This window comes from Gavia stellata, chromosome 3, assembly GCF_030936135.1.
Source record: "Gavia stellata isolate bGavSte3 chromosome 3, bGavSte3.hap2, whole genome shotgun sequence".
NCBI lineage: Eukaryota > Metazoa > Chordata > Aves > Gaviiformes > Gaviidae > Gavia > Gavia stellata.
The window spans coordinates 28,115,054-28,140,505 of NC_082596.1; the positions used below are offsets into that span (position 1 = coordinate 28,115,054).

The 25,452-nt window shown below is 37.0% G+C and overlaps 1 protein-coding gene across 1 annotated transcript in view; it reads right to left on the reverse strand.

The window, feature by feature from the left end:
• The window catches only part of SLC26A7 (solute carrier family 26 member 7), a 68,008-nt gene extending 49,081 nt beyond the window's left edge, over positions 1 to 18,927 (reverse strand). Inside the window, exons 1-2 of the mRNA XM_059815500.1 lie at positions 18,735 to 18,927; positions 3,986 to 4,096 (exon numbers count right to left, since the gene is read on the reverse strand). Coding sequence (XP_059671483.1) covers positions 3,986 to 4,096; positions 18,735 to 18,927 — 304 coding nt within the window. The remainder of the gene's footprint in view (positions 1 to 3,985; positions 4,097 to 18,734) is intronic.
• Positions 18,928 to 25,452: the final 6,525 nt, after the last annotated feature.

The window sequence follows — 25,452 nt, forward strand, 5'->3', positions numbered from 1 at the left end:
TTTTGTGTGAGCATATTAATTTAGAGATGTTAACAAAAAAGGTTCAAACACAACAAATCACAATGATTTCAAGTTGTCAGAAATGCTTTTAACTCACCCTGGGTGTGATGAAACAGCTTTTTGTCTGAGGATCCCAAATATTCACCATTCAGATTTCTAGGGCAATTAATTCATGCTGCATACATAGTACCTAGCCCATTATAGTTAGCAGATGTGTATGTTCGAAAACCCAACAACCTACACTCTAATAAATGGAGGCAGATTATGAGAGAAACATTTATTTTCTGAGAGAGGTAAAGCAAGCTTAATGACACATAGATAAATAAGGATGATAATTAAATATTAAAAAGCACAAAAACATCATGCAGAGCCCTAAGAGCATAAGAAATGCCCTACTATGTCAGATGAGTGGTCCATCTTGCCCGGTACTCTGCCTCCAGCTGTGGCAATCAGAGATGTTACCCAGGGAAAACAAGCCCGGCCACTTTCTGCCGGCCATTCCCCTCATAATCCCCCAGCATCCATAGCTGTTGTGTTAGGGAAGTACATCCTTATCTGGCCCTTTTTGATTTTTTTTTATGGACTAGCATTCATGAATTTGTCAAATCTCTGTTTGAACCTGCCTGTATTTTCTGCCTCCACAATGCCCTCTGGGAGCAGGTTCCAGAGGTTCTATACTTTTAAAGTCTATACTTTTAAAGTCTTTTTAAAGTCTATACTTTTAAAGTCTTTTAAAGTGATCTCTCACCAGTTTCACTGATCTCTCTTTATTTCTGCTGTTGCAGGAGGACATGGTGAATTCAGTTCTACTTTCACCTTAGCCTTCATAAAGTAAACCTCCCAGCATGAATTTCTTGGGAACCTACCAGGGACACCTCCACCCTGAAAAATGACCAATAAGTCCTAGCTTTTGCTTCTTATCCATTAACTCGCTAATAATTAATAAAATAACTTTTCTTCTATCACAAGGGCAACTTAGTTTCTTTAGTAACCTTTGGTGTGGAACCTTATCAGTAGCTGTTTGACCATTCTGATATCTTATATTCAAAGTATTTCCTTTTTCCATGTGCTTACTAACACTCATACAGTACTCTAGGAGGTTAGTGAGGTAGGATTTTCCTTTACAGAAGTCACACTAACTCCTCTCCAACAGACTCTGATTATACCTATGTTTTAGTGATCTTATTTTTTATTATAGTCTATAATAATAGGGGTGCAAGACAGGTCTGCAGTTCCCAGGATTCCCTCCATAGCCCTTCTGACCGATGAAATTACACTGGTAACTTGACAGTCCTGTGGCCTTGTCACAGAATATCCCTGTTACACCATTGTCAAAAAGCTGTCCCACCAGTTTCTTTCCCAGCTTCCTGGTTTTGATGTATTTAAAAAACTTTAATTATCAGTTTGATCATCCTCTCCATGGCACTCTTCAAATTCCTTTTTTTAGCCTTCTAAACTTCCTGCGTATGTTTGACCTACTACATCTCGTGGCTTTCCTGCTCACTTCATTTGGTTAAGCTTTCAATTTTTCAAGTGCCAAACTCTTCCCTATGACAGTCCCCTTAATTTTCCCATTGAGCCATGAAGGGTTTTCTCAGATCACATTTTCTTTTTTGAATCATGATTTTACCTGGGCCTATAATACATTTTTTTTCAAGCAACATTCAGGATGGTGGTAGGTTTTTTTGCTTTTCAGATTGGTCTTTTTTCTTTTAAAGGTGTTCTCTCATTTTTACTTTTTTAAAAAAAAAAACAGTTTACGTAAAATTGGATTTAAAAACAGTTTACATAAAATTCTATCTGAAATCAAAGATCTGTATGTAGTATTATGACAGCTAAAGCTGTCTCAGAGGATGCTCCAAGATCAATTATACCAAAAACAGTCAAGAAAAAGGTGTAGGGGTTAGTTGCTCAGGTGAGTAATCTTTTAAGGTAGATCAGCTGTGTCACAGAAGAGACATTTCAAGTGAGTAGAAGTTGACAGAACTGGGCCATTGATGAATTTTCCATTTCATATTAATGTAACTGACTTCACTAACAAAGGGCACTTTTATAGCCTGTATACATATGGAGAGCCCCGCTGATCTTAAAGAAAATGCTGGTAGGAAAAGAGATTGTCACCAATGTACATGAGGAATTACGGGGCATTTGGGGATCTGAGGCAGGCAGTATAGCTACAGTTCAGCCTGCACACCATAACACCTTAACCGAGTCTGGTGGGATGAGTGCATGAGATGTTTCTACTGAAAGGATCAACAGCATATGTCACACACATTTATTTAAAAAAATCTTCACGACTGCAGGAGAACTGTTTTGTTTCCTTTTTTTCTTAAGACTAAATTCTGGAATAGACACCTGTGAAAGGAACAGGTTTCCACATCAGGGACTGTGCCGGAATCTGCAGCCAAGGAGCTGTGGGACTCTCAGCAAATCCTTCTCCGAACAGTATTGCCTCCCAAGGATAAAACATCAGACTTAGCTTCTTGTACTTAACAATTTTATCATCTGTTCATTAATAGAATTTGTCAGACATACTTATTTATTTACTTTCCTACAGATGATCTTATGATGGTTTCTTGTCTTCCTAATAATCTTACACCAACAAACTTCTGACAATACACTGCTAAATCATTCATTTTTAATATAGGTTCATGTTTTAATACATTTAATGAAAAAAAGTTAAAAAAAAAGTATATTAATCTATCTCTACTCAAGTGTCAAATTTATTTTCCAAATTCTAAATTTTCTCTTTTTTTTTTTAATGCTTGTTGTTCTTACATGAGCTGAGTACATGCTATCACTCATAACAGGATCAAGTCACTAACAGCATCCACGGATACTTCTCAGGCATCAAAAGGCCCAAATACTTTCTGTGCCTTTAGGGAAAAAAAACTTTCAGCTTTCCTCTTGCTGTAAGACAAGTTATAGCTGTTCATCCATCTTTAATAATTTAAGTGAATATTTGTGAACAAAAAAGGTGCTCAAAACATGTGGCTAACTTCTTACTAAAACATTTCTCAGTGCATACACTCGAGCAATCAGATTCTGCAGAGTTAATTTTGTGTATGATTACCCAGAACCATCTTTTCTCCTTTCAGGAGTTGTTCTCCACAAGGAAAACATACCTCCTCCCTGATTAAATCTTCTGACAACCACAGAGGCTGCTTCCCTTTACCCAGTCCTGCTGTGCTTTACTACTGGGCCTGGCTCACCCTTCCTGCAAACCTCAGAGGCTACCGAGTGCCCATTCCTGCACACCAAGGAATTCGTGATTCAATCTCATGAGTAATATTTCCAACTTCCATCTATAACTTGCGCTCTTTGGAGTCAGAAACAGAGCATTCGCCAACCTATTAGGAGATCAAAGTCATTCAGCTCTTGCAGCTGCCGTTGGCTCTGCTGAGGGTAAACAAGTAACTCATAACTACCAGAATAGTAGCCAGGGAGCACCTTTTGCTGCCTATCTAATTACTCGGCAAGTGGACAGGAGTTGTATTGAACTCATTTGGAGAATCTCTAGCTTTAACACAATAGCAGGTAACAGGCACAGAAAGCTTTTTTTCTGAGGAATGCAGGGTTTGTGTTTTAGAGAGGTGATGTGTTTTCTCTATGGCTTAAGAAGTAGCTGAGCCTTTTTCATTCCTGTTTGCAGATATCTTGTTGGCTGAGCCCTTTGTTAAAATCTTAGCCTGAAGCAGATTTCTAAAGTAGAGTTAAAACACAAAAGCCCTTAGTAAACTACATTTACAAAGGAAGTGTCAATGCAATATTAAATTATAATGGCAGGAGTAACTCCAATATATTCTTAATGAGGCTATTTAAAGTACTTAAGCTGGCAAAAAATAGTTGTAAAAAGAATCACAAAACCATCTTATTTCTGTTTAGCCTTAGATAATTTTCCTTCCATTGATCTTATAGCAAAAAAAAAGAAGTTCAGTTTCAAATTCTTTTTTTCTGAAAAAGTTTTTAGCAAATGGACACTTACCTGTCACAACATGACGTCCCATTCCAAATATGGCATATACAATGACAGGGAAGAAAGAGCCATATAAACCAAAAACTGGATGGACTGAAGACAGAACCGCAAAGGCCAGCCCTATAGAAAGTTAAATGGAATTACTTCACTATATGAAGATAAAATTGTTCTGCATTCAATTTTTTTTTATGAGAAAACCTGTACAATTTTATTAAGAGCAGGAAAAAACCCCCCTTAATTTACAAAAACCTAGAGCATAAGCCAACTACTGTACAATGAAGATCAGGAAGAACTGTGGAAGTTTTTACATCTATTGTCTGTCATCAAAGTCCACACACTTTCTTCTGAGACTTGGTCACCAGCAGAAACAAATGGGTCACAGATACAATTTATAGCACCAGCTACCACGTTTCCAGGTTGTCTCCATCCGTGGTTCCAAACCTTTTTTTTAATAGACCACCCTCACAGGAGGAGGCAGCACTGTTTCACCCCCACCTTCACAAACACAGGTTTGAGACTGCCAGGGCTCCAGGCAGTCAGATGGTTGTTTCTTACAAACAGTTCAAAACCTATAATTTTGGTTTGGATGGAACCCCTTCCATCTGCTTTCTTTTCAATTCTTAAACAACAAAAATATACCAGTGTTCATTGCCTTTAGGTGCCTGGGTTTTTTAATCCTTGAGATATTAACAGTTTTTTCATTATGTAAAGCTGTCAGTCCAGAAACGGAAGGTATTTGACTTTCATGTTGAGATGGAGAATGAACTGAGTTGGTTAGGATTTAACTTTATAGATTTACTAGTTACCTTCATTGCTTAGCTATAGAGGACAGCATCCATCTTTTCCTTAGAAAGCCTCAGAATATGCCGAGAAATCATCTTTTAACAGAGACATTCTTGCAAAGCAGCATCTTTGGTTGCTGTTCAAATTCAGATACGTAAGACAGCAAGCAAGTCGGCATTGACTTCTTGCAAGTCAGCAGAAAGGGAGACTCCCCAAACTATGCTTCAGACCAGCAGCCTCTACTGCCATTTCACAGGTTTTACTCCTAGGAACTAAGAGTAGGCGAAACTACCTGGCAGAGTTGCTCCGTAAATATTGGTGAATACCTTGTTGTGCAGTAGGGAAGACAGGATTGGCTTGTGTAACACACAAGGTGCCTTTCTGAAGTCCACCTTCAACCTGAGTGACCAGTCTAAGCTAGTGTATATGTGTGTGTATTGGGAGAATGACCACGCATGGTCTGTGGCAGAGGTGATTCAGGTCTATGAAATGGAGTTGCCTTCTGTGTACATTTAAAATCTCCAAAGAAAATTAAATGTGTAGGATTAATTGTTCTCAACAAACTTTCCTGGCTGCTCCAGAAAGCAGTTTTTGTCTGAAACATTGGTGTATGGTGTTTTAATAATATGGAGAGTGCCAAAGAGTATCTTTGCTTACAGGCTTTCAGTGGCAGTTCTGAACATTTTGATCCAAGAGCTCTCTTCTTCAATTTGCATTTGAGTCTGTAACAAAGAGCACATGGTGGGGGGAGGCAATAAAATGCCAAAAGGCCAGAAGTGTCAAGTTCCCTGTGAAGCAGACAAGGCCTAGCAGTTTACCTGTTCTTAGAAAAACATCATGGTTAAGATTTTGCTAAGATGAATCTTACATGGATCATCTCCATCCACACTGCTCTAGGCAAAGTAGCACTATCAGTTATGACTTGGCAAGGAGAGGAGATATTTTAAAACATGTCTTTTTTAAAACTTTAATACCTTCTTTTAAACAGAAATGGACTTCATTGCTCTTCTGCTTTTTTCTCTTAGCACACCATTATCATGAACCAGAAAGATCTTTGAAATTATAGTTCTACATCCATGTTCACATGATGAATAGATGTAAAAGAAGATTCTGACCCAAAAGCAGCACAGAAGGGTGTGCCTGAGGAGAATAAAAACAGCACAGGAGAGAACTGCATGACCCTATCCAGAAAAAAGTGAGCACGGGAAAAAAATAGGGAAGAGGAGAAAGTGATTTTTAAGGCTTGTTCAACACTGAAAAGCTCTTCCATTATAACCAATTTATGAACAAAACTAAAACCAAACAAAAACTGTGTAATTAATTCCCTAGTAGAATACCACTCACACAAATATTCCAGTCTTGCAAAAAAGCATTATGTAAAGCTAATTTATTTTACTCTTCAAAACATAAAAGAACCAGCAAAATCAGTAAAACTTCAGCCACACTTTAATTATGACAACATAACTGAAATGAAGTGACCTCTCTGTGTGGACAAGCATAAGGAAAATACACAAGATTCAGTACTGAATGCTGAGCCGGGTAGGTACTTTACAAGCGCTAGTGGGAAGTCTATTAATCCTGGTTAAGATCATCTGCAAAACTCTCCATGTTTAAGATACTCACTCATTAAATGAAAGAAATTCTCTAACTCTGAACCAGAGAATTACAAATATAGAATATTTTCATCTGAAAACATTCCTATTTCCAAAAATCCCTATTCATACGCTGCAGAACAGCTACACAATGCATATAGAACTCACCTTCGTGAGTTCCTTTGCATGATCTCCTCCTTGCTTTTTTTTTTTTTATTCAAATGTTTGGACTCCATCAGTTATTACAAGGGAAGCACAAAACCTCCATCTTCATTAGGAAATTTTAACAATTTTTAAAGATATGTTTTGAAATATCAAGTTCATTTTGCAGAAAACAAATTATGTTCATATCATTTTTAAGTTTGTGCTTCAGTTGTGTTAATTTTGGACCTTGAAGTTTTCCTTATAAAATCTACACTGTTCACTATTGATAGGTTTTCACACTAAGTAACTTTATCACTCAGTTCAAGACGAGGTTAGCTTAGAAGTTGTACAAAACAAAACTGAAGGGTATAGTAACACACTGCAGGCTAAGATAAAATATTTCCAGAATAGGGAAAGCTGTTTTACTATTCAATATTTCCAATAAATCCAGGATTAAGAACAGTATACTGTTCTTTCCCCTCAACATTTACAAGGAAAACAAGGGTTCAGCTACTGCAAAATATTCTGTCACTATGTGGCTGTAAAAGCCAATTTTTGCTACTTTACATGTGTTTACTTTGTTTTTATGTTTCCTAAGACCTTCTGAATCTGAAAGAGTTGACAATTATGGCCAGACTGTGTTTGATCCAGCATAAACTGTACATGTTGTGTCTAGAGCACAAGAAGCTCAACCCAATCCTAGATCACGCACACAGAAACTGCGTCAACATCTCAATTCACCTCTCTGAACAGGGCTGAAGGGAACAGAGAGGCACAACCTGAATGAACCCTTACAGTCAGAAGAACTGGCCGACAGAAATCTGTCATGATTCCTGTAAAACTGTGGAAAAGTGTTTACCCTGACCAGCAAACCCCCAGCATCCAATAAGAGTTTTGCTTTACTCACAGACTTGCTGCTGAGAAATATCTCTTGGCAGATAATCTAAACACAAATCGGGCCCTTGTTTTTTCCCTTTCACGCATAGACCTTTTACACTCTTTTTGTATTAAGTTGCTAGAAGCAGTGTCTTGTTTTTTTCATGATGAGGTCATGGCAGTCAGGACAGAGTTAAAATTACCAGTCTTTGACTCTAGTCCTGCCTCTGTTTGTTAGCTTTTTGCTCTCATTACTGAAGCATGTAAATTGTGTGCAAGAGCAAAGAGGCTTTATAAAATAGAATTAGTAAAGACTTCAGGATTTCTGATTAGGCATATAATGTTCTAAAGGTTCAAATATTCTTAAAGTTATAATCAGTAGTATATTTCAGCTCATTTCATTAATTTTCATATTCAACTTTGCTACAATGTATTCCATATGATCAAGAACTAGTCAAAGGACAGGAAGCATTATTTTAATTTTTTCATTGCAAACAGTAATAATACTCAAAAGAAATAGATCATAAAATAAGGATCCCACGTGACCTTCACTGATAATATGGAGAAGCCTCCATGGCAGTGACATTCAGGTTTTCAAATAAGAATATAAATTCCATTAAAATAAATGTAGAAAAAGAATGAATAGTAAGTCCAGATACAGTACATTAATATTGTGGTTCTTTGTTTTAACTACCTCCTTATCATAAGATACCATTGTGTGACAGAGTTTCATTGAAAATCATGCTCTCTGACTAGCACCAGATGCATCCCAATCCTCTGACATGCCACACTGAAGAGCAAGAGATGTGGCACCATTGTTGGTAAATGTCAAATGCAGATAACTACAAAATATCAAGCTTGATACAAATAGAAACAAGGCTATGTCCTATCACAGGAGAAAGGTCTCAGTTTAGGTTGATAGTTTCTGCTAATTAGACTAGTGTCAAAACTACAGCAATAAAAAAATACTTTCCATAGAAAGAGCTATGAATCATCAGAGTGTGGTCAACTAGTTAAAAATTTTCTGAATCTGGAAATAGGCTCATGATACATACCTATGTTCTGAGGAAAGCCACACCATGTCTTTTGGAAATATGATACACAAACCAGAAATTTAAATGAAGAAGCAGGAAAAGTAGTAAGACTATAATTAATTTGAGGAGTTTCAAAATCTGTATCATTTACTATTTACTGTGAAAGCTATAAATTTAAAATTTTTTTCTGGTACTGTATACATTCAAATAAATTTTTGTTATTGTAACTTTTTATTCTTAAATGTCACTATACTAAAATGGTCAGACCCCACGTTTAGGGAGTCCAGAATGACACTAATACATCTTATCCCACTCAAAATGCTGTCTGCAGTTGTGGTCACTCTCTGATGCTTCAGAAAAAGACAATTTCTCCCTTTGTTCACAAAGCTGAATTATGTAGTAAGAAAGGTATTTCCTGGAGATACCCTAACGTGTAGAATTAACACATATTTAATGAGTCTTCTATCAATCCTTCTTGGAGAACCAACATATCAGACACAAAATGATTCATATCACAGGCTTTAATTTCTAACTCCAGGATAGCTTGTACTGACTCTTGCATCTTGATGTTCAAAAGAAAGGATATGCAAGTATCATGGTAGAAGAAACAAATGGACTGCGTGACCCATTTATGAATTCTCTATACAACATAGCTTGACCCATCTGTTCACAAAAAAGCTTGACTACACCCAAAAACAGCCAGAAAAAAAAAAAATCTAGTATTTTCTTTTCTTTTAATGGATCTCCTGGAAAAAAAGCTATGACTCTTGACAAACAATCAGAGGTTAAACGTTTAGACCTCTTTAGGATGAATTTGACACAATATCTGAACACCACAGAGTTTTTATAAACTATTAAGCAGACAATTCGGTTATACGCGGGTCAGCCATAATACCTGAAGAATCTGGCCATCTCCAAAATAAAATTAAAGAGGCATTTTGGAAAAGTGGATTATAGGGAAATTTCTCTGTATCTCAGTAAGAATAAACAGAGAATGAAACCCATAAGAAGTTTCTGGCAAGCAGGTAACTACGAGGTAGTCTTTTGAGAAGCATAAATGCTGTGAAGAAACAAAGACCAATCATGACTGATGACAGGCCTTAATCAAGATGAACTGGACTTTTTGAAATCCATGAAAACGGCATCCATTTTGACAAACTGGTGGTCAAGGATCTCAGAACTAAGAGTTTTCTTGATCTCTCTGACCTGGAAGATTATAGGTAAAGTCATTTAGAGTCATAGAACGGTTTAGGTTGGAAGGGACCTTAAAGATCATCTAGTTCCAACCTCCCTGCCATGGGCAAGGACACCTTCTACTAGACCAGGTTGCTCAAAGCCCCGTCCAACTTGGCCTTGAACACTTCCAGGGATGGGGCATCCACAACTTCTCTGGGCAACCTGTTCTAGTGCCCCAAGACCCTCATGGTGAAGAATTTCTTCCTAATATTTAATCTAATCTACCCCCTTTCAGTCTAAAGCCATTACCCCTTGTCCTGTCACTACATGCCCTTGTAAAAAGTCCTTCTCCAACTTTCTTGTAGGCCCCCTTCAGGTACTGAAAGGCTGCTAAAAGGTGTCCCCCGAGCCTTCTCTTCTCCAGGCTGAACAACCACAACTCTCTCAGCCTGTCCTCTTCTTCCTTCAGGGAATCAACATTTCCTGGGCTTGTCAGTCTCTGTCCATGGTGCTCAGACACCTCCCAAGCACAGGGATCAGACATCTGCGCAGCTTATCTGGTCATACTAAGACAAGTGTACCTGGACGTTAGGCTCCAAAAGATTCAGAGGCCATTCAGAAGCTGAATTCACATTTCTAGTAGTCTGTCAGACAGGTCTGACACATGTGTAACTTGGACGAATTTTAATAGACATTAGAAATTAAATATTGCATGCACAGCAGCATCAGTGCCTTTCTCCTCTGCTGGAAAGTTGTATAAATATGAAACAATGCCCTACATTTACTTACTAACATGTTACATTTCATGATCAGCTTGCATCATTATTCTTTGTATGGGAGAACTATAACAGAGTTCAGCTGGACACTCTCTTCCACAAATCATTTATGAACTACATGGATTCTCCAATTCATTCTCTAGGAGATTTTTCTGGCTCTGTTTCCAAATATGCTTATTCAATTTCATCTACACATGCTATTTGCATGCCAGATGTATATTTACAAGACAGCTCTACCCCTTAATAAAATTATTAGCTCCAGTTAGTCCGCTCAGAATATATTTATGTCTACATTTATGGTCAGAGCCTGAAAAAAAAAAAAACCCGGTAACCATCACTCTTGAGAAGATACAGCTGTGGTTCCTCCATGAAAAGCTAAAAAAAAAAAAATATAAGTTTTTGGCATCATGCCTTCCAAAACACTGGGCACCAGTTCTGGAATGCATGAAGGCAGTATAGTTCATTTTTTTAATGGCAAGATCTCCAGCCAGTGTTAAGGAATTACTTGTTCAGCAATAAATCCAGCTCGAGATTAAATGAACTTTAATTAAAACATACAAACCACACCAATCCTCGGTGACTTATTATTGGGCTTGCAGAATGAAAAAAGAAGTTGGCAGGAATAACAATACTGATTTCATCAGATGCCATCTACATATTTCACTTTTAGAGGAAATATGTCTCAAGGGCCCTCCACCCCCCAAAAAACAGCCCACCAAAACCCGCTTGAGCCAAAGCATTTCTTGTTCATGATAGGTCATAGGAAAGGCAGCAAATGTATAATACTACATATAAATACTCTATGAAGTATATCCATGTGCTAGCTGACTAGAAAAAATATATTTTTAAAAAAGTTACGGACACTGCCATAGTCCCAAATCTGATAAATTTGGAAGCCTAAATCTTATACCCTCATGCTTCCACATGGGCAACTTTTGAGTATATGCAGTATAGCACATGGACAGATGTTTATTTCAAAACAAAAAGCATAATGTTTATGAATCCAGCCAAATACCAGGAATTTAGCAAGACAAAGATTGAATCCAGAAATACAGTGACAGTATTTTAGTTTGAAAAAACTCACACATTTGTCTTAACTTATTAATAGATACGCCTCAGTTCAAAACTTCCCAATTTTTTTGAGCAGCAGCAGATATTGAAAGGAAACAAAAACTTGTGAAGGAACCCCCTGTGCCCTGTGTTCTGTTCCCTCTTATGACAAGCAAACATGTAATTTAGTACATCTATGAATGGAATTATGTGATAAGGAGATACATCTTCTTATCCCAGTATTTTAATGGAATATTTTTAGAACTACTTACAGTTTTAAGTCTAAATATATTCATGCTGCTTTATACTCATTTGTTCATGTGCTGCAACTGTCTTTTACTTTAAATATCTTTCCTGATAAGGAAAAACCTTCTCAGGTTTTAATTAACGTGTCCAAGCCATGTAAGTCTTCTCCCAAATATAATCTTTGTTTTTCTGATCCTTCTCCTAGCCTTTTCTCCTACTGAAGTTTGAAATCAACTTCCATGAACAGAGGCAACACAAATTACACATTATGTTTCAGGTAACGGATCAACAGTAAGCACTACCTGTGGCCATCAGCTTCTCTGCAGCTCCTAACGCACCTAACAACCCATTTTTTTCAAATAGGCTCATTATTTTCCAGCAGATCATTAAAACTACCCCTAACTGAGAGCATCAGCAGAGTTGTCTTTAGAATGGATATACAAATCTGAAGCAAAACCCACTAGCTGTCCTAGAGCCTTGCTTCAGAATTGGGTAGCAGAATCAATCACTCTGGTATCCTTTATTGCTGTACATGCAAATATTATTTTATTATCATTAAAGGGAAATACACCTCTATTGGTTGCATCTGGTCCAGTCCCTCATCTGCAATGCAGACTTGTCACTTGGATACACCACTATACTCACTTTGATCCATTCATAGAATATCATTCCAAATTTGACAGAATTATTAAAGGTACGTGTTACTGGATCTGCAATGTCACTTACCTATTCTTTCAGAATTCTGAGATGGCGATTACCCATCCCAGCCCTTGATGGGAGTGTGTTGCATTTTCTTTGTTTAATCTCAGTTACATATCCATGTGCTTGACCATTTCCCAATGAACAAAGTCATCATCCTTCAGGAAAGCTGAGACAAAGTACTAATTTTGTACTGAGGCTTCCGTTTAGACCAAATACTTATCAGAAAGTACCATATTTTTGTTTTGCCCTCTTTTTTTTCTAAGGCTGAAAAAACATTTGTGGGTTTGGGGTTTTTTTGGAAAGGTCTAACTCAGTTATGATGCTGGACATTCATATTAGTAGCAAACAATTGAAACCTGTATTCTTTGCGCCATAAACTGTCAATACAGTATTGCATGAGTCATTTCTGTGTTTCAAGCAAAAGCACTTTTGTGTTTCTAATTTCCCTCCCCATATACTTTTCTATTACTGGACAGTGTAAAGAGCTCCAAGATGCTATAATGAAAAGTGCAGGGTGCAAGTATTATCATCACCCAGTGAATGACAAAACAGAAATTAAGTCATATATTTGTCTAAGCAGAAGATTTTGTGGTCATTAATGGCTTGAGGAAGAGGATTGTAATTATCAAAACCTCAAGCAAGATCTTGGAAGAAACTTGAGGGGAAGGGTTGACATTGTATGAAGTTAGGTACCTACATTAGGAATTTACATCCAGAAAGAGTAAGGCAACTTCAGGTGTTAAGCAGAGCACTTGATTTTCACATTATATAATGTCCTAACCAAAATAATTCAGATACATTTGTGACCCCTGACTATATAGAGAACTGTTGTACATAAAAAAAATTATGTGCAGTAATATACATATTCAAGCAGACTAACTTTAGGGATAATTTCTCTAGCAATGAACTCAGCTGCACGACAGAGAGAATATTTGTACAGACTTTTGCGGACAAACTCAGACTTCCTTTTTTTGCAGCCCATGACAGTCAGAGAAGCTTACTGATGGGTTGCAGCGTTACCTACATGGCTTTTAGATGCCAGTCTTTGGGGACAGTATGCATAGTTCTGCCCAGAAAAAATAACACCAAAAGAAAGAAAGAAACAAACAAACAAAAAAATCAAACCACAAAGAAACACATTCTAAATAACCATCCAAAAGCAAATACTGAGATGTGATGCACCAACCAACATACGCTGCATAATTTAAATCCTGAGAGAAGGCACAAAGCTATTTGTTTGAAAAGACAAGATTGGATGAAGAAGGCTAGCAAAATGGATTAATGAGTGATGGATCAACAGCTTGATAATGAATAAATGATGCCAGCAAAGATCAGCTATGAAAGACCTTGAAAGTAAAAATGAATAATTTGCTTGGTGCATTAAAAAGTTACCACAGACTGTGAAAATGAGCTAAGCAGCTGCATTCTGAAGAGGTATGAAGGGGCTATAGCACATGTTCGGAAGGCTACAGAAAAAACACAATGACAGCTTTATGAGATTCAGCTACATGGAAAGACTGCATCATAATGCATTTTAATATTATCATGCAAGGAAACTGAGAAAAAATCAGATACAGCTTGATCAAAGCATGATTCTCATACAAGTAGGTGGTGTCCAGGTCACATGAAAAAGCCACAAAAAGAATTCTGGCATTATTGTAACAGGTCAATGGATGAGTTACAGGAAAGAAAACAGTAAGACCTGCCTTTAACTATGTTGAACATTAACTGTTTATTATCCACAATGCCACAGATGTAATGGCTGAGACACATCTCACCTAAGTTTTGATGTCTACATCATCAGTGTCTACACCTGAACCAGTCCCCTGTTACACTCAATGGAAATCTTACCAATGTAATCAATCAACCTTAACAAAGTAGTTGATTAGATTTAGTCAGATGAACCACGCCTGTGGTGGGTTGATCCTGGCCAGTAGCTAAGCACCCACCCAGCCACTCACTCAGTCCCCCTCAAAGGATGGGGAAGAGAATCAGAAAAGCAAAAGTGAGAAAACTCGTGAGTCTAGATGAAGACAGTTTAATTAGTGAACAAAAGAAAAAGGAAAAAATAAAGTGATGTAAAGGCAGTCATTCACCAGCTCCCACAAGCAGATTGAACACCATAAATTTCACTAACTCTTATCAACTTGATCTCCATTAACTAGTAAGGAACGCAGCGGCTTGCTGAGAACTAGATACCTACACTGCAGAACCGTTGTTTTATTAGCACAATTTCAGAAAGAGAAAAAAACAGATTATGCACTTATGAGACATCTACATGGACCTAGCAATTGAATTCGTGTGTATGGGTGAGGAACACAGAAAGAAACAGAAAGAAAAGTCTTTATATGATGACTGTTGATGGGGTACGAGTAAGTTTTAAAGGGAAAGGGAAGAAAGCAATGAATGGCTAGGCCAAGAAGCAAGTTAAGGATCTATTTGTTAATTTAGAGAGATCTTGCTCTAGTCTATCAATAACAGATTTTTGAGAAACACAGACCAATTAGGTAGTGATTATCAAAACATGAAAGCTCAAATTTCTTAACTGTCTGTGAAAGTATATAGTAAGCTTCAAAACTGGATGACAAAGTTAATTTTAGATTCAAAGGCTATTTTTCAGCCTTGGGTATCAAAGTAAGAATAAGGACTCTATGTCTGAAAAATAAGTTGTTGAGCTGTGTATTATTAAATGATAGTTGGAACTAATATTAAAGGATAGCTGGAAATAATGAAGCCTAGTTTCTTTTACCGGTTTTGACTCATGGCTGACTGACTTTGCAGTCTGAGACAGTGCAAGCTCCAGCTGAATCTTTCCATCAATTGCTATGTTTGAAAGGGTTTTTTGTTTTTGTTTTTGGTTTTTTTTCTGCTACACAGATTATTTCATGCCTAACAAGGTATGAGTTTCTAGTATCACTTTTTAGAACTTGTAGGGTCTGTTTCCACTGGCCATTTTCATAGAATTTATAGAAACATAATTATCTTTGACACTTCTTTCTCCATCTTCTGTGGAATTAGCTAAAGGACTCTAAAATTAGAGGACATACACAGAGACCATTCAAATATTGTCTCAGTAGGTAAATAAGACAGAAGAGTTCAGCAGTGAATTTTGGGACTCATGAATTAAGATTAACTTGGCATTTTTAGGAGACAATGAAACTATAGGCACACTTGGAGAATGACTGCTTGGTTTCAGCAATGACTCTTTCATCACAAATGCCAAGCAGCACATCGTGATAATCCCATGCCTTTCCTTCCCATCTCCCTACACACCTCGGTCTCCTATCCTCCACGCCAGTACTGGATCCATTCGTTGTACTGAATTCCATTGATCAATGGATTGCCTCTGAATGGTCAAATATGACTTGGGCAAGTTTTAAACAGGTTTCAAAAGCATTTGAAAAGTAGCATCAGAAGATTCACTCTCTGCAGAAATTATTACATGATTTCTTATGGATTTTTTTTTAATAATTATTATATTCTTTATTGGATAAGATTGTGAGAGAGTAAGGATAACACCTTAGGCACAGAGGCATATGGTTTTACCTTAGCTCAGTGTTAGGCAAGGTAACACCTTGCCTTCTAAAGATCCATTTCTCACACACTGTACATGGAAGTAAAGACAGTTAAATACTCAGGTAGCATACTTTCTTGTACACCATTCCTGGACTCTGTCACCATAGGACATAGTTTCTAGTTTATGTGTGTCATGATGAAAGACATTTAAACCTAAACTGATATATGAGCACAAGTGTTTCAATTTTTAAGTAGTTGACTTGAAGATATCTTACAGGAGTTTGAAGGCTTAAGTCATATATAGAAATGAATAATTTTGGCCCTGAAAATCAGAAGATGAATGGTAGCAGCTCTTTAAAACTTTATCCAAAATAAAAGATGGCATAAGAACAGCTATTCTGAACTATCCTATACCTTTATAAAAGACTTTTTAGGAGCAAACATTATCTGCATACATGGATTGCTGATATTTCTATTAATTTGCTCTTTTGTTTTTCTCACTTATAAGGCAGACACCAAAACCTGCTATTGCATAGAAATTCTCCAGAAACAATATCTGAAAATTCTGTGAGGAGCAGTTATGAGCATTATCTTTGTTGCATTCACTACGACACACTAAGGACAGTGACATTCCTCTTTCCTTCCTTCTGTTACAAAGGGAAGCCAGCTATACCATCTAAAATTTAGATTAGAAGTTGGGACACGGACACATTACACCAGATCAGAGCAGCTGCCAACCTGCATAGTCTGAACATGTCCAATGCCAGATAATTAAGAGAACCCACAGTAGGAAATTGTGAAAAACACAGCTCAGTTGGAAGATCTTTCTTAATTATTCTCAAGCTACTGGACTGCTCTCTACCCTGGAGGATGAAGCTTTCATCACTAAGAAAACTGTTGCATACAAATACAGCAGCAGATTTGTCCATATACCTCCATAACTCGTTTATTTCCATATACTTGAATTTACTTAAACATGTTGCTGCAACACCAAATGATACTGTGCTCTGCATGTCAGTTATCAGTGCTTACTAATTTGTTCCTATGATTGTTAGAATTTCTGCCTTTTGTTTCATTACAAAACTTCTTGTTTTATTTTGTGGATAGAAGGAAACAGACACAAAGACCTCTCAAAATTTGGGGTCTTTTCCTTTCATGTTATATAACAAATGGGACTTTCTATTTTCTTGCATATCCCTCTCTGTGAAAGCATTAAAGGATAGTCCTGGTAACTGGAAAGCTTATAACACTAGGAAAAGAGCTAATGCAAGCAGGGTCTAAATAAATATGTTGTGTTCAAGTTAAAGCACCACAAACATGATAAAATACTTTGGTTTCTAACTCTCCTCCTTTTCCATCCCCTAAAATCATTCTGAAATCCTGAAGGGAGAGCAGGTCAGCAGGAGGGAAGAGTTTCAATGTATTTGTTCTTAAACGGCATAAAATAAAGATAAAATTATTTCTAGAGTACTTAAAAATAATCTAGAAAAACAAACCCAATATTTTTTGTATTCACTGGATCTTAGATTTAGCTGTTACATTAAATTACTTCTTGGTACAAGACTCAAACAAGAAAATCCTGGCTAAAACTACTAGCAGTGCAGAACTGCTGTTTAAGTTAATATTTTTGATGAATGTCAACATACTGTTATTAGTAGTATTGTAATGACAATTGTTGTATATGCACATACTAGTGAAATTAGATACTTTGCAGTGTTACGGTATTAAGGTTCTTAAAGTTAAATCATGCCAATGCAGGTGTTCCTAATTACTTTAAAAGCACAAATGCTTACACAAATCAGTTGTTTCCAGCTCCAGCATAATTCAGTTAAAGGAGTGCTTCTAGTTTAACAACATGAATGATAGTTAAGCATAGCTAATATGGGAAACTGTTAAGAAATAATACATAAAGCTTACATAACGGAAGGAGTTAAAGTCCATCTGAGGCAGATAAGAAGCTGTGATTTGCCTGAGACAAATATAAAATATTGCCAAAAGAAGGTGACACTATCAAAGACACAACAAAAACTGAAAAAAACATTTATTTCCCAGTAGCAATCACTTTACAAACCCGGATTACTGGGATTTTAGGTTTCTGCAAGTCTTTGTGCAGACTTTTGGTTTTGGGAGTTTTTCCTTTTTCTTTTTCTTTTTTTTTTTTTTTTTAAGCTGCCAGATGAAGTCTATCTCCACCCCTACTTTGTATTGCTGCTTGAAAAGAGACGTGGTAGGTAATGTACTGCAGCATTAAATCAACACAGAAGCTGAAGTACGCAAGCCACAGATGCAGGCAGATCCTCTCCGTGGGTAATGTCTCTGGCAGGAGCACCCTTTATGCACAGAAAGTTGTTAATTTTTCCTGCTGTGCTCGAGGCTTCCACAGGTAACAGCATAATGCCAATGTTTCTTCCAGAGTAGCATCTCTCACAATGTAATTATCATGTAGATATATTTTGTTATCCATATGAAATAGGGAAAAAGGTGGTCATTTAACTGATAAAACATAGTATATAACCACAGGCTGTGTGAACAGATTTACAGCTCTCTTCTCTTCTCTACTAAGTCTTTGAAAAACTGTCAAAGGGATGGGATATATAGTAAAGTTCCAGCTCGCAGAAATTAGCTGCAATAACACAAGACATTTCTATCCACATTTGCACATCCACTATATACACACAAGAGTTAAGACTATACATTTTTTCCTTTTATTTTTATTTAGATTAAATCAACATTAGATATATAAGCATGTCTTTGTTTTAACCAAACCTTTACAACAAAATAAACAAGAAAGAAAAAGAAAAAAGAAAGAAAAAGAAGACCTGCCCAGATTTCAAAATATGAAACTGAACTGAATTAACTGTACCTTGAGTCACCTGTTGGATGGCTAGCATCATCCCAGAAACCACATCGGGAATCAAGTTTTCCTTCCAATTGTAGACAGGCACCCATTTCAAGATGGGCAGCCTTCTCAGACACCAGACTTTGATATCTTCAAAGCGAATAGCCTGGACCTTCCTCCCAAGTGTACTTCTCTTCCTTTTTGCTCCTGTCATCATTCCCACTCCCCAAAAGCAGTTCCTCTTTCAGAAGAGCACACAGTTGAGGAATCACCCTGATCTGTGTCAGTCTCCAGTTTTCTTCTGAGATTTTGCAGTTCCAAAACTACACAGAAAAAAAAAAATGAACAGAAGCACTTAAGATTTCTGCAGCTGCTCTCTAACTATACTCAATAAAAACACTTATTAAATGCTTCAATCATATAAACAGCTACTTGAAATGCAAGAACCATTTATAGCAAAGATCACATTTTCTGCTCTTTGTAAAAATTTGGTCTAGTCTCATGTTAGTTTGTGATTCTTTCCAGTAACCTCCCGCTTTATATTCCCTGTAATGCTTGTGCTTTTGGCCTCAGTCCAGTGGCAAAATGAGGTATTACTGGGTGCGTGTGCAATATAGGCTGGGCTATGCTAATATGAGTGGCAAGTGCCCAGTGCAGCAGGCATCTCCCTGCCAAGCCCAGGAGGGCAGCCTTGCCTCTCCTGGGGGGAGCTTTTCTGGCTGCGGTCGGAAGGCATGAAGCCTTCAGTAACCCTGGTGCTGGCAAACTCGTTTTACTCCATCAGTGTTTTTTCTTCTAAATGACAGTAAAAAGCTTATTTACGTAGAAAATGCAGAACATCAGGTAGCAATAAGTCCTGCTGAAAACATACACAGATTCTCTCTGTAGGCTGAAGCCTCAGACTTAAGTGTGACAAGCTCAAAGTGCAGCGAAGGACTGCGAGCTATCGGCTTCATGTGGGAAGTGCCAAAAACACTTGTGACAATCATTCTTCTTCAAAGCTACTCCTTTCTGCTCTTGGTAGTCCACTGAACAAAGGCTCTCTCAACGAAGACAGTTCACTAAGTAACTTTTGATCTTGTAATAACGTCATGCACCTTGTGTACAATACAAAGTGCTCAGACACAAAGTGGTAAGATCATGGAAGAGCTTTAAATGTCAAAATATTTAAATGCCTTGTCCAATATGGAACAAGGACACAATGGCTTTCCTCTAAGTTTTGTATCTCTGGATGGCAAAGAAATTTAAGTTAAAATGCAAGATCCATCCTATGGGTGAAGTGTCTTTTCAATCACTATTCTGCAGTAGGCAATAAAAATAAAGATATTTAAATATTTCCATTTTATTTATATAAATTAATTTACAACAACTTTAGAAAAATGAGACTTTGTTTCCAAATGCAACAGGGAGAAAAGTGCAAGGGCAAATGCACCGCAGTTCATTTTACTGAGTGACATTCAGGTGGTGTCCACTGTTGTGTCCCTTAGAGGTGCAAAGGGAAAAAAGAAAAAAAGAAATAGCAGGAAAAGATTGCTTAAGACAGACCCTCACTTTAACTATTTTTGGCAGACTTATTTTTTGCCCTGCCCATCCTTTAACTATGCGCACTTTTTAAAGAACAGAAGAAACACAAGACAGGTTTATCTTACTTCTGTTCACTAGAATAAACCTCTAAGCATTGATTCATTTTTTTGTTTTTGTTTGGTTTTGTTTTGTTTTTATGTGGGGCTTGTGTTTTGGGTTTTGTGTGTGTTTGTCCCTCTGCTTTTAGCTTGAAAGTGCAGTTCAAGGACTTCATAATCAAGGCTTTTACGGGTGCCAAGTGTTTCACAGCACAGACCTTTCCCTACTTTCAATGATCAGAAGTGGACAGGAATCCTTCTAGCTACAGCAAGAGTTACTCATCTGTCAGGGGTTACTTAGTTTTGATAAAATATTCAATACCTCTAACTGTAATAGCATTTACTGGGGGGAAAAAAAAAATCAAAATACATTTCTACACATAGATATGTACGTACAAAAATGTACTCAAATATGGGTACTTGTGTAAAAGAGACTAGTCCCTTTTTTTTTTTTTTAAATCATGGTTCACTAGAAGCTCTGAATATTCCGAAAGAGTCAAAAAAAACCCGTTATGAAAACAAAGAACTATCACTAAACTCACAAGAACATACTCCCCATTCTTCAAACTTTTCACATCAAAATGCTGAAGCTGTTCGAAAAAGTCTGTAATTGAGATTTTCCCACCTCATATTTGCAGAGTCAGTAAATCTGGACAGTTCTTATCAATCCCAGATTAGTATCTGAACTCCTAGGATTAGCTATATCAACAACTTTTGTCCCTCACCAATAACAAGGGATGGTTTCTCTCCATGGGTGTGTGCATGCATAAGTACATCTTACAACTAGTACTTGAAAATAAGCCCTGTTAGACGCAGACAGAACTGTACATGCAAAGTCTTTCGGATGTCCGTGCTGATGTGGAATTTGTGTGGAAATTTTGTTTTATTCCAACAATTACTTTAATGAGTAAAAATTTGCATTATCATTACATCTGGAGTTGATAACATCATCACTAAAGATCGTTCCTTGTTGTGACATTGAAATTAATAAAGTACTCTTAGTTAGCAACGACACAAAGCAATATATCGTTTACACCTCCCCAGACAAAGAAATCAAAATTTTTAAGGGAAAACAGATGTACAGGTATGCGTAACAGCAAGCCTTTACCTCACTACACAGTAGTCCAACATTTAATCTTAAAGAAACATCAAAAAACACTTTCCTAAAACATATCAATATCCTAACTGAAACACATACTGTATAACACACACACGATGTTTAAACATTTTCCCTTCAAGTGGCTTTTATTAACCTATAAACCTATTATCTATAAGCTCCTAAACTGTGCAGACTTGTCATACTTCAAACTATATCACGATGTACTTGAGCTATCAGGATTATAAGACCCTCTCCTTTCCTGAAACAGGTGTATAAAACTTAGTTTTCTGGAACACCAAAAGATAAGCATGAGGAACCTTTGTTTTCATACATTTAAGTCAGTGTATTCACACACACACTGTAGTAAGGTTAGATTTTTACAATTAGCTCTTTTGATGATCTTATAGAAAAGTAAAGCCTATCTTCAAGTGATTAGATAGTTGTTTTTTTCTGGGAAATACACAAAAGTATGATTCTAGTAGTGTACATATGTACAATGCTAAAAAGATAACTACCATAAGTCAAAATTTAGAATAGAGATAGTATATAAAAGGAAAGAACTATTGCATCATAGATTAGATCTGGTGAGCTTTTCAAACCTGATTTATAATAGGTTCCATAAAAATGGGGTAACCTGTGTGGGGACAGTCTGTATTTTCATCAGCTCCTCTAACATTTACACACATTGGATATTTACATACTTGGTGGATACCTGGAGGTAGGAGGTTTAATTCTCTAGCTGTGGCCTCAAAGGATAAAAAAAATAGTAAATAATCTAACACTTCACTCCAACCTAGACTTCAAAAAGAAAAATTTCTGGCAAACTCTGAGACAGAAGCCCTAATCCCCACTTCATATGGAAGCAGCTTTTGTAGGAAATCACCGGACTCTTGCATGAGAACTGCTTTTAGTCTTCACATAAACTAACAGGAAAGTTCAAGAACTATCCTTATGTTTACATATGCTCACAGAAGTTAAATGAAGCCTATCTTAGGCAGGCGTAGATGCCATGATGAAAATAATGTGACTTGCTCCTTGTAAGTTTTCTCAGGAAGACAGATCACTTACTAAATATCTGCAAACATCCAATATTAAACCAATTTTAACTAACTGAACCTGTATTCCTGCTGATGTACGTAACTTGCTCCCCAAGAACATCCAGTGTATCCAAGTCACTTTCCCATGTTCTCCCATCTTCCCTCACTGGGCAAGGGAAAGAATATGCTATCATTAATCCAAAGCTACATGCATCTTTCTGGCTGGCTGGGCACTGCCAGAATATATGTATGATTGAGTTCTGAATATCTATGGAAAATATAACTTAATATTGAGCTTTCCTCACCTTTTCTTCAGTGGGGTCCTCTATCCTGACCAACAATTTCTATGAACTCAGTTTTGATACTGCTATCTTTCTATCAAATACAGATGACAATGGCTAAAGGATTAAGAGGATGCTAGATGAAAGACTTAAGAAAAAAAGACAGGCAAAAATCTTGGTCACACAAAGCTTGTGTCTTTAGGAAAGATGGCTAAAATTCCAAGAGAAATCCTGTGAAAAATTCAAAGTATGTTTGACAAAGCACAGCTGGATGGTAATGGAAGTCCGATTTAAAATAAGGGATGATAGATACTAGTTCAAAGAGACCAAACTGTGCGGCTTGTACATCTCAGAACAGAGCACATGAGAATATTACATAAGTTACTGGAATAATAAGAGAGTGTTGACAAATAGAACAACATAAAAACAGTGACAAAAATCCACACCTTCAAAAAAGCATTCCTGCATTTTGAGAATTTGTAAAAAAATAGGTTATCAATCACATGTATTACATAAAATATTAAACTAGGCCACAGAAGAAGCATACGTTTAAGTATGCAAATTATTTACTAATGAAATCTAAGGAACTTGCCCCTCTGAAATTCTGGTGCATCAAAACCAAACATAATTCACAAACTACAGAGCTTGCCAATATATCTTCCACAGTTGGATACAATACATTTATTTGCAGTAATACCTAACTTTAAAAGTACTCCTGATTTCAGTCATCAAATATTTACATGTGGACCTAAACTGTTGATCTTACAGATCTTTTCCAACCTTAATGATTCCGTGATTCTGTGAAAAAGATGATTCTTGCCCTTCACAAAACAGATTAAGCTACCATCTCCATCCCTTCATCATACAGGATGTTTAGGAGCCACTATGGTGACACTAATAACTCTTTTGCCACCAAGTAATCAGAATTATCACAAGATAAAGGTGAACATCGAGGCAACGCAGAAGTCAGACCTGACTCAAATGGCTTGGGCTCGACTTTAACATCTTCGCTTTCGCTTTTCAGATTGGCTTTCCAGCACTGTTAATGATGCTGTGTTGCACACAGCTGTGTGAAGCAACACTGACATCAAGTGGCTTCGCTTGGTATTTTTTCTTTGGTTATTGCAGGGTCCAAGAGCACTGTCTAGAGCTGATACTGCCTCATGACATGATGGTTTTTGAAGTGGGTAATATTAACGACATAGTTTAATAACACAGTATGTTAAAAATCAAAGATCTGTAGCATAATAAAATGTTTACTCACTACATTTCAAATCTATTTACTGGTCAGAAATTTAAGACAGGAGGTCAACTGATAGATTAGCAAGGTACTGAACGATGGGAGCTCCAACTGCTCAGGTACAGTCTGCTCTCAGCTCATTTAATGAAGAAGAAATGCAAGTGCAGAACAGGCAAAAAAAAAAATCTGATAATGCAACCATCCTTTTAAACTCTGTTCCTGTCGAGGTACTTACAGCTGCTGGCTAATAAATTGCTACACAGGTGCTAATGAAAAAAAAATTAAAGTTTTTGGGAAGTTAAATTAAATTATTTTAATACATCTAAAATGAGCATAGGAAACCCAATAGTGTCAATCTCTTAGAGAAAATATCTGTAAAGAAAATCTCGTTTTTTTCATTCTCTTTTATGGTTGTTTCTAGCAGCTGGTCGAAGGTTACCTTCAAATTTGTCTTCAAATTAGTAAGAAAAGCATAACTTTTCTTTTTAAACTGGGATTAGTGTCATGGAATGGACTGGAAACTGAGATTTATGAGCTTGTACATCTGAGAAAGCATCTTCATAGCCAAAGTACATAAATATATATACACATACACTGACATTAAACACAGAAATATTTTGTTGTAATCCTTAGCCTTGACACAGACTCATCTGTGCAAGAGAGGTGCTGTTTAAGGTCTCAACATCAAAGTTTCATAAATTTTCAACATCTCAGCATGTTGAGAAAATATTTAAATCACAAGCATCAGTTTCTTCATATTATTTCACTTATCCACATGTTAAGACAAGGTGCATAAATCAGATTTTCTGATTATTGAGTGCACAAACCAGCCTATAAGCCTATAATGGAAGGAGACCATTTTAACTTTGGAAGCAGAATCCAACAGATCAAACAGATCCAATCTCAACTCCTTCCCTTGCGTACCTTGCAGGCTGGCAGGTGTTCAGCAGCCTGTGGAACGGAGCAGCCACACCGCAGAAGCAGCTCTTCATTGGTTTCAGTTCTAGCCTTGACTGCCGGAGAATGAGGTTCAAAACCTCTACTCTCTCCAGATTTCCTTTTATTTCAAATTGGTGGGTACTGAGCATTTAAACACATCTTGAAGAAGTATCCATCCTCGTGTCTGAGACCTAATCTGTAAATGACGGTGCTGAGACCTGGCCCACCAAAGGGCAGTGGGACACTGAGGCACTGATGTAGTGGGAAGACCAAACCTGACCTCCCATGACAGGGCTCCATTTTTCCTGGAATTCAGATGCAACAGCCTTGCGGGTTAGAAAAACTGCAGATAAGTCTGAAATGTAACTATGCTCAAAAAGTGCAACCCACTGTTCCCAAGCCACCAAAGTGTTCCTATATCAAGTTACTTTTTACCTGAATGAATATAATGTTCTCATCAACCACAGAACATTTAGGTGCTCACTGATTTTGGTTTGTCTCATGAGAGAATTATTTGGGAACAA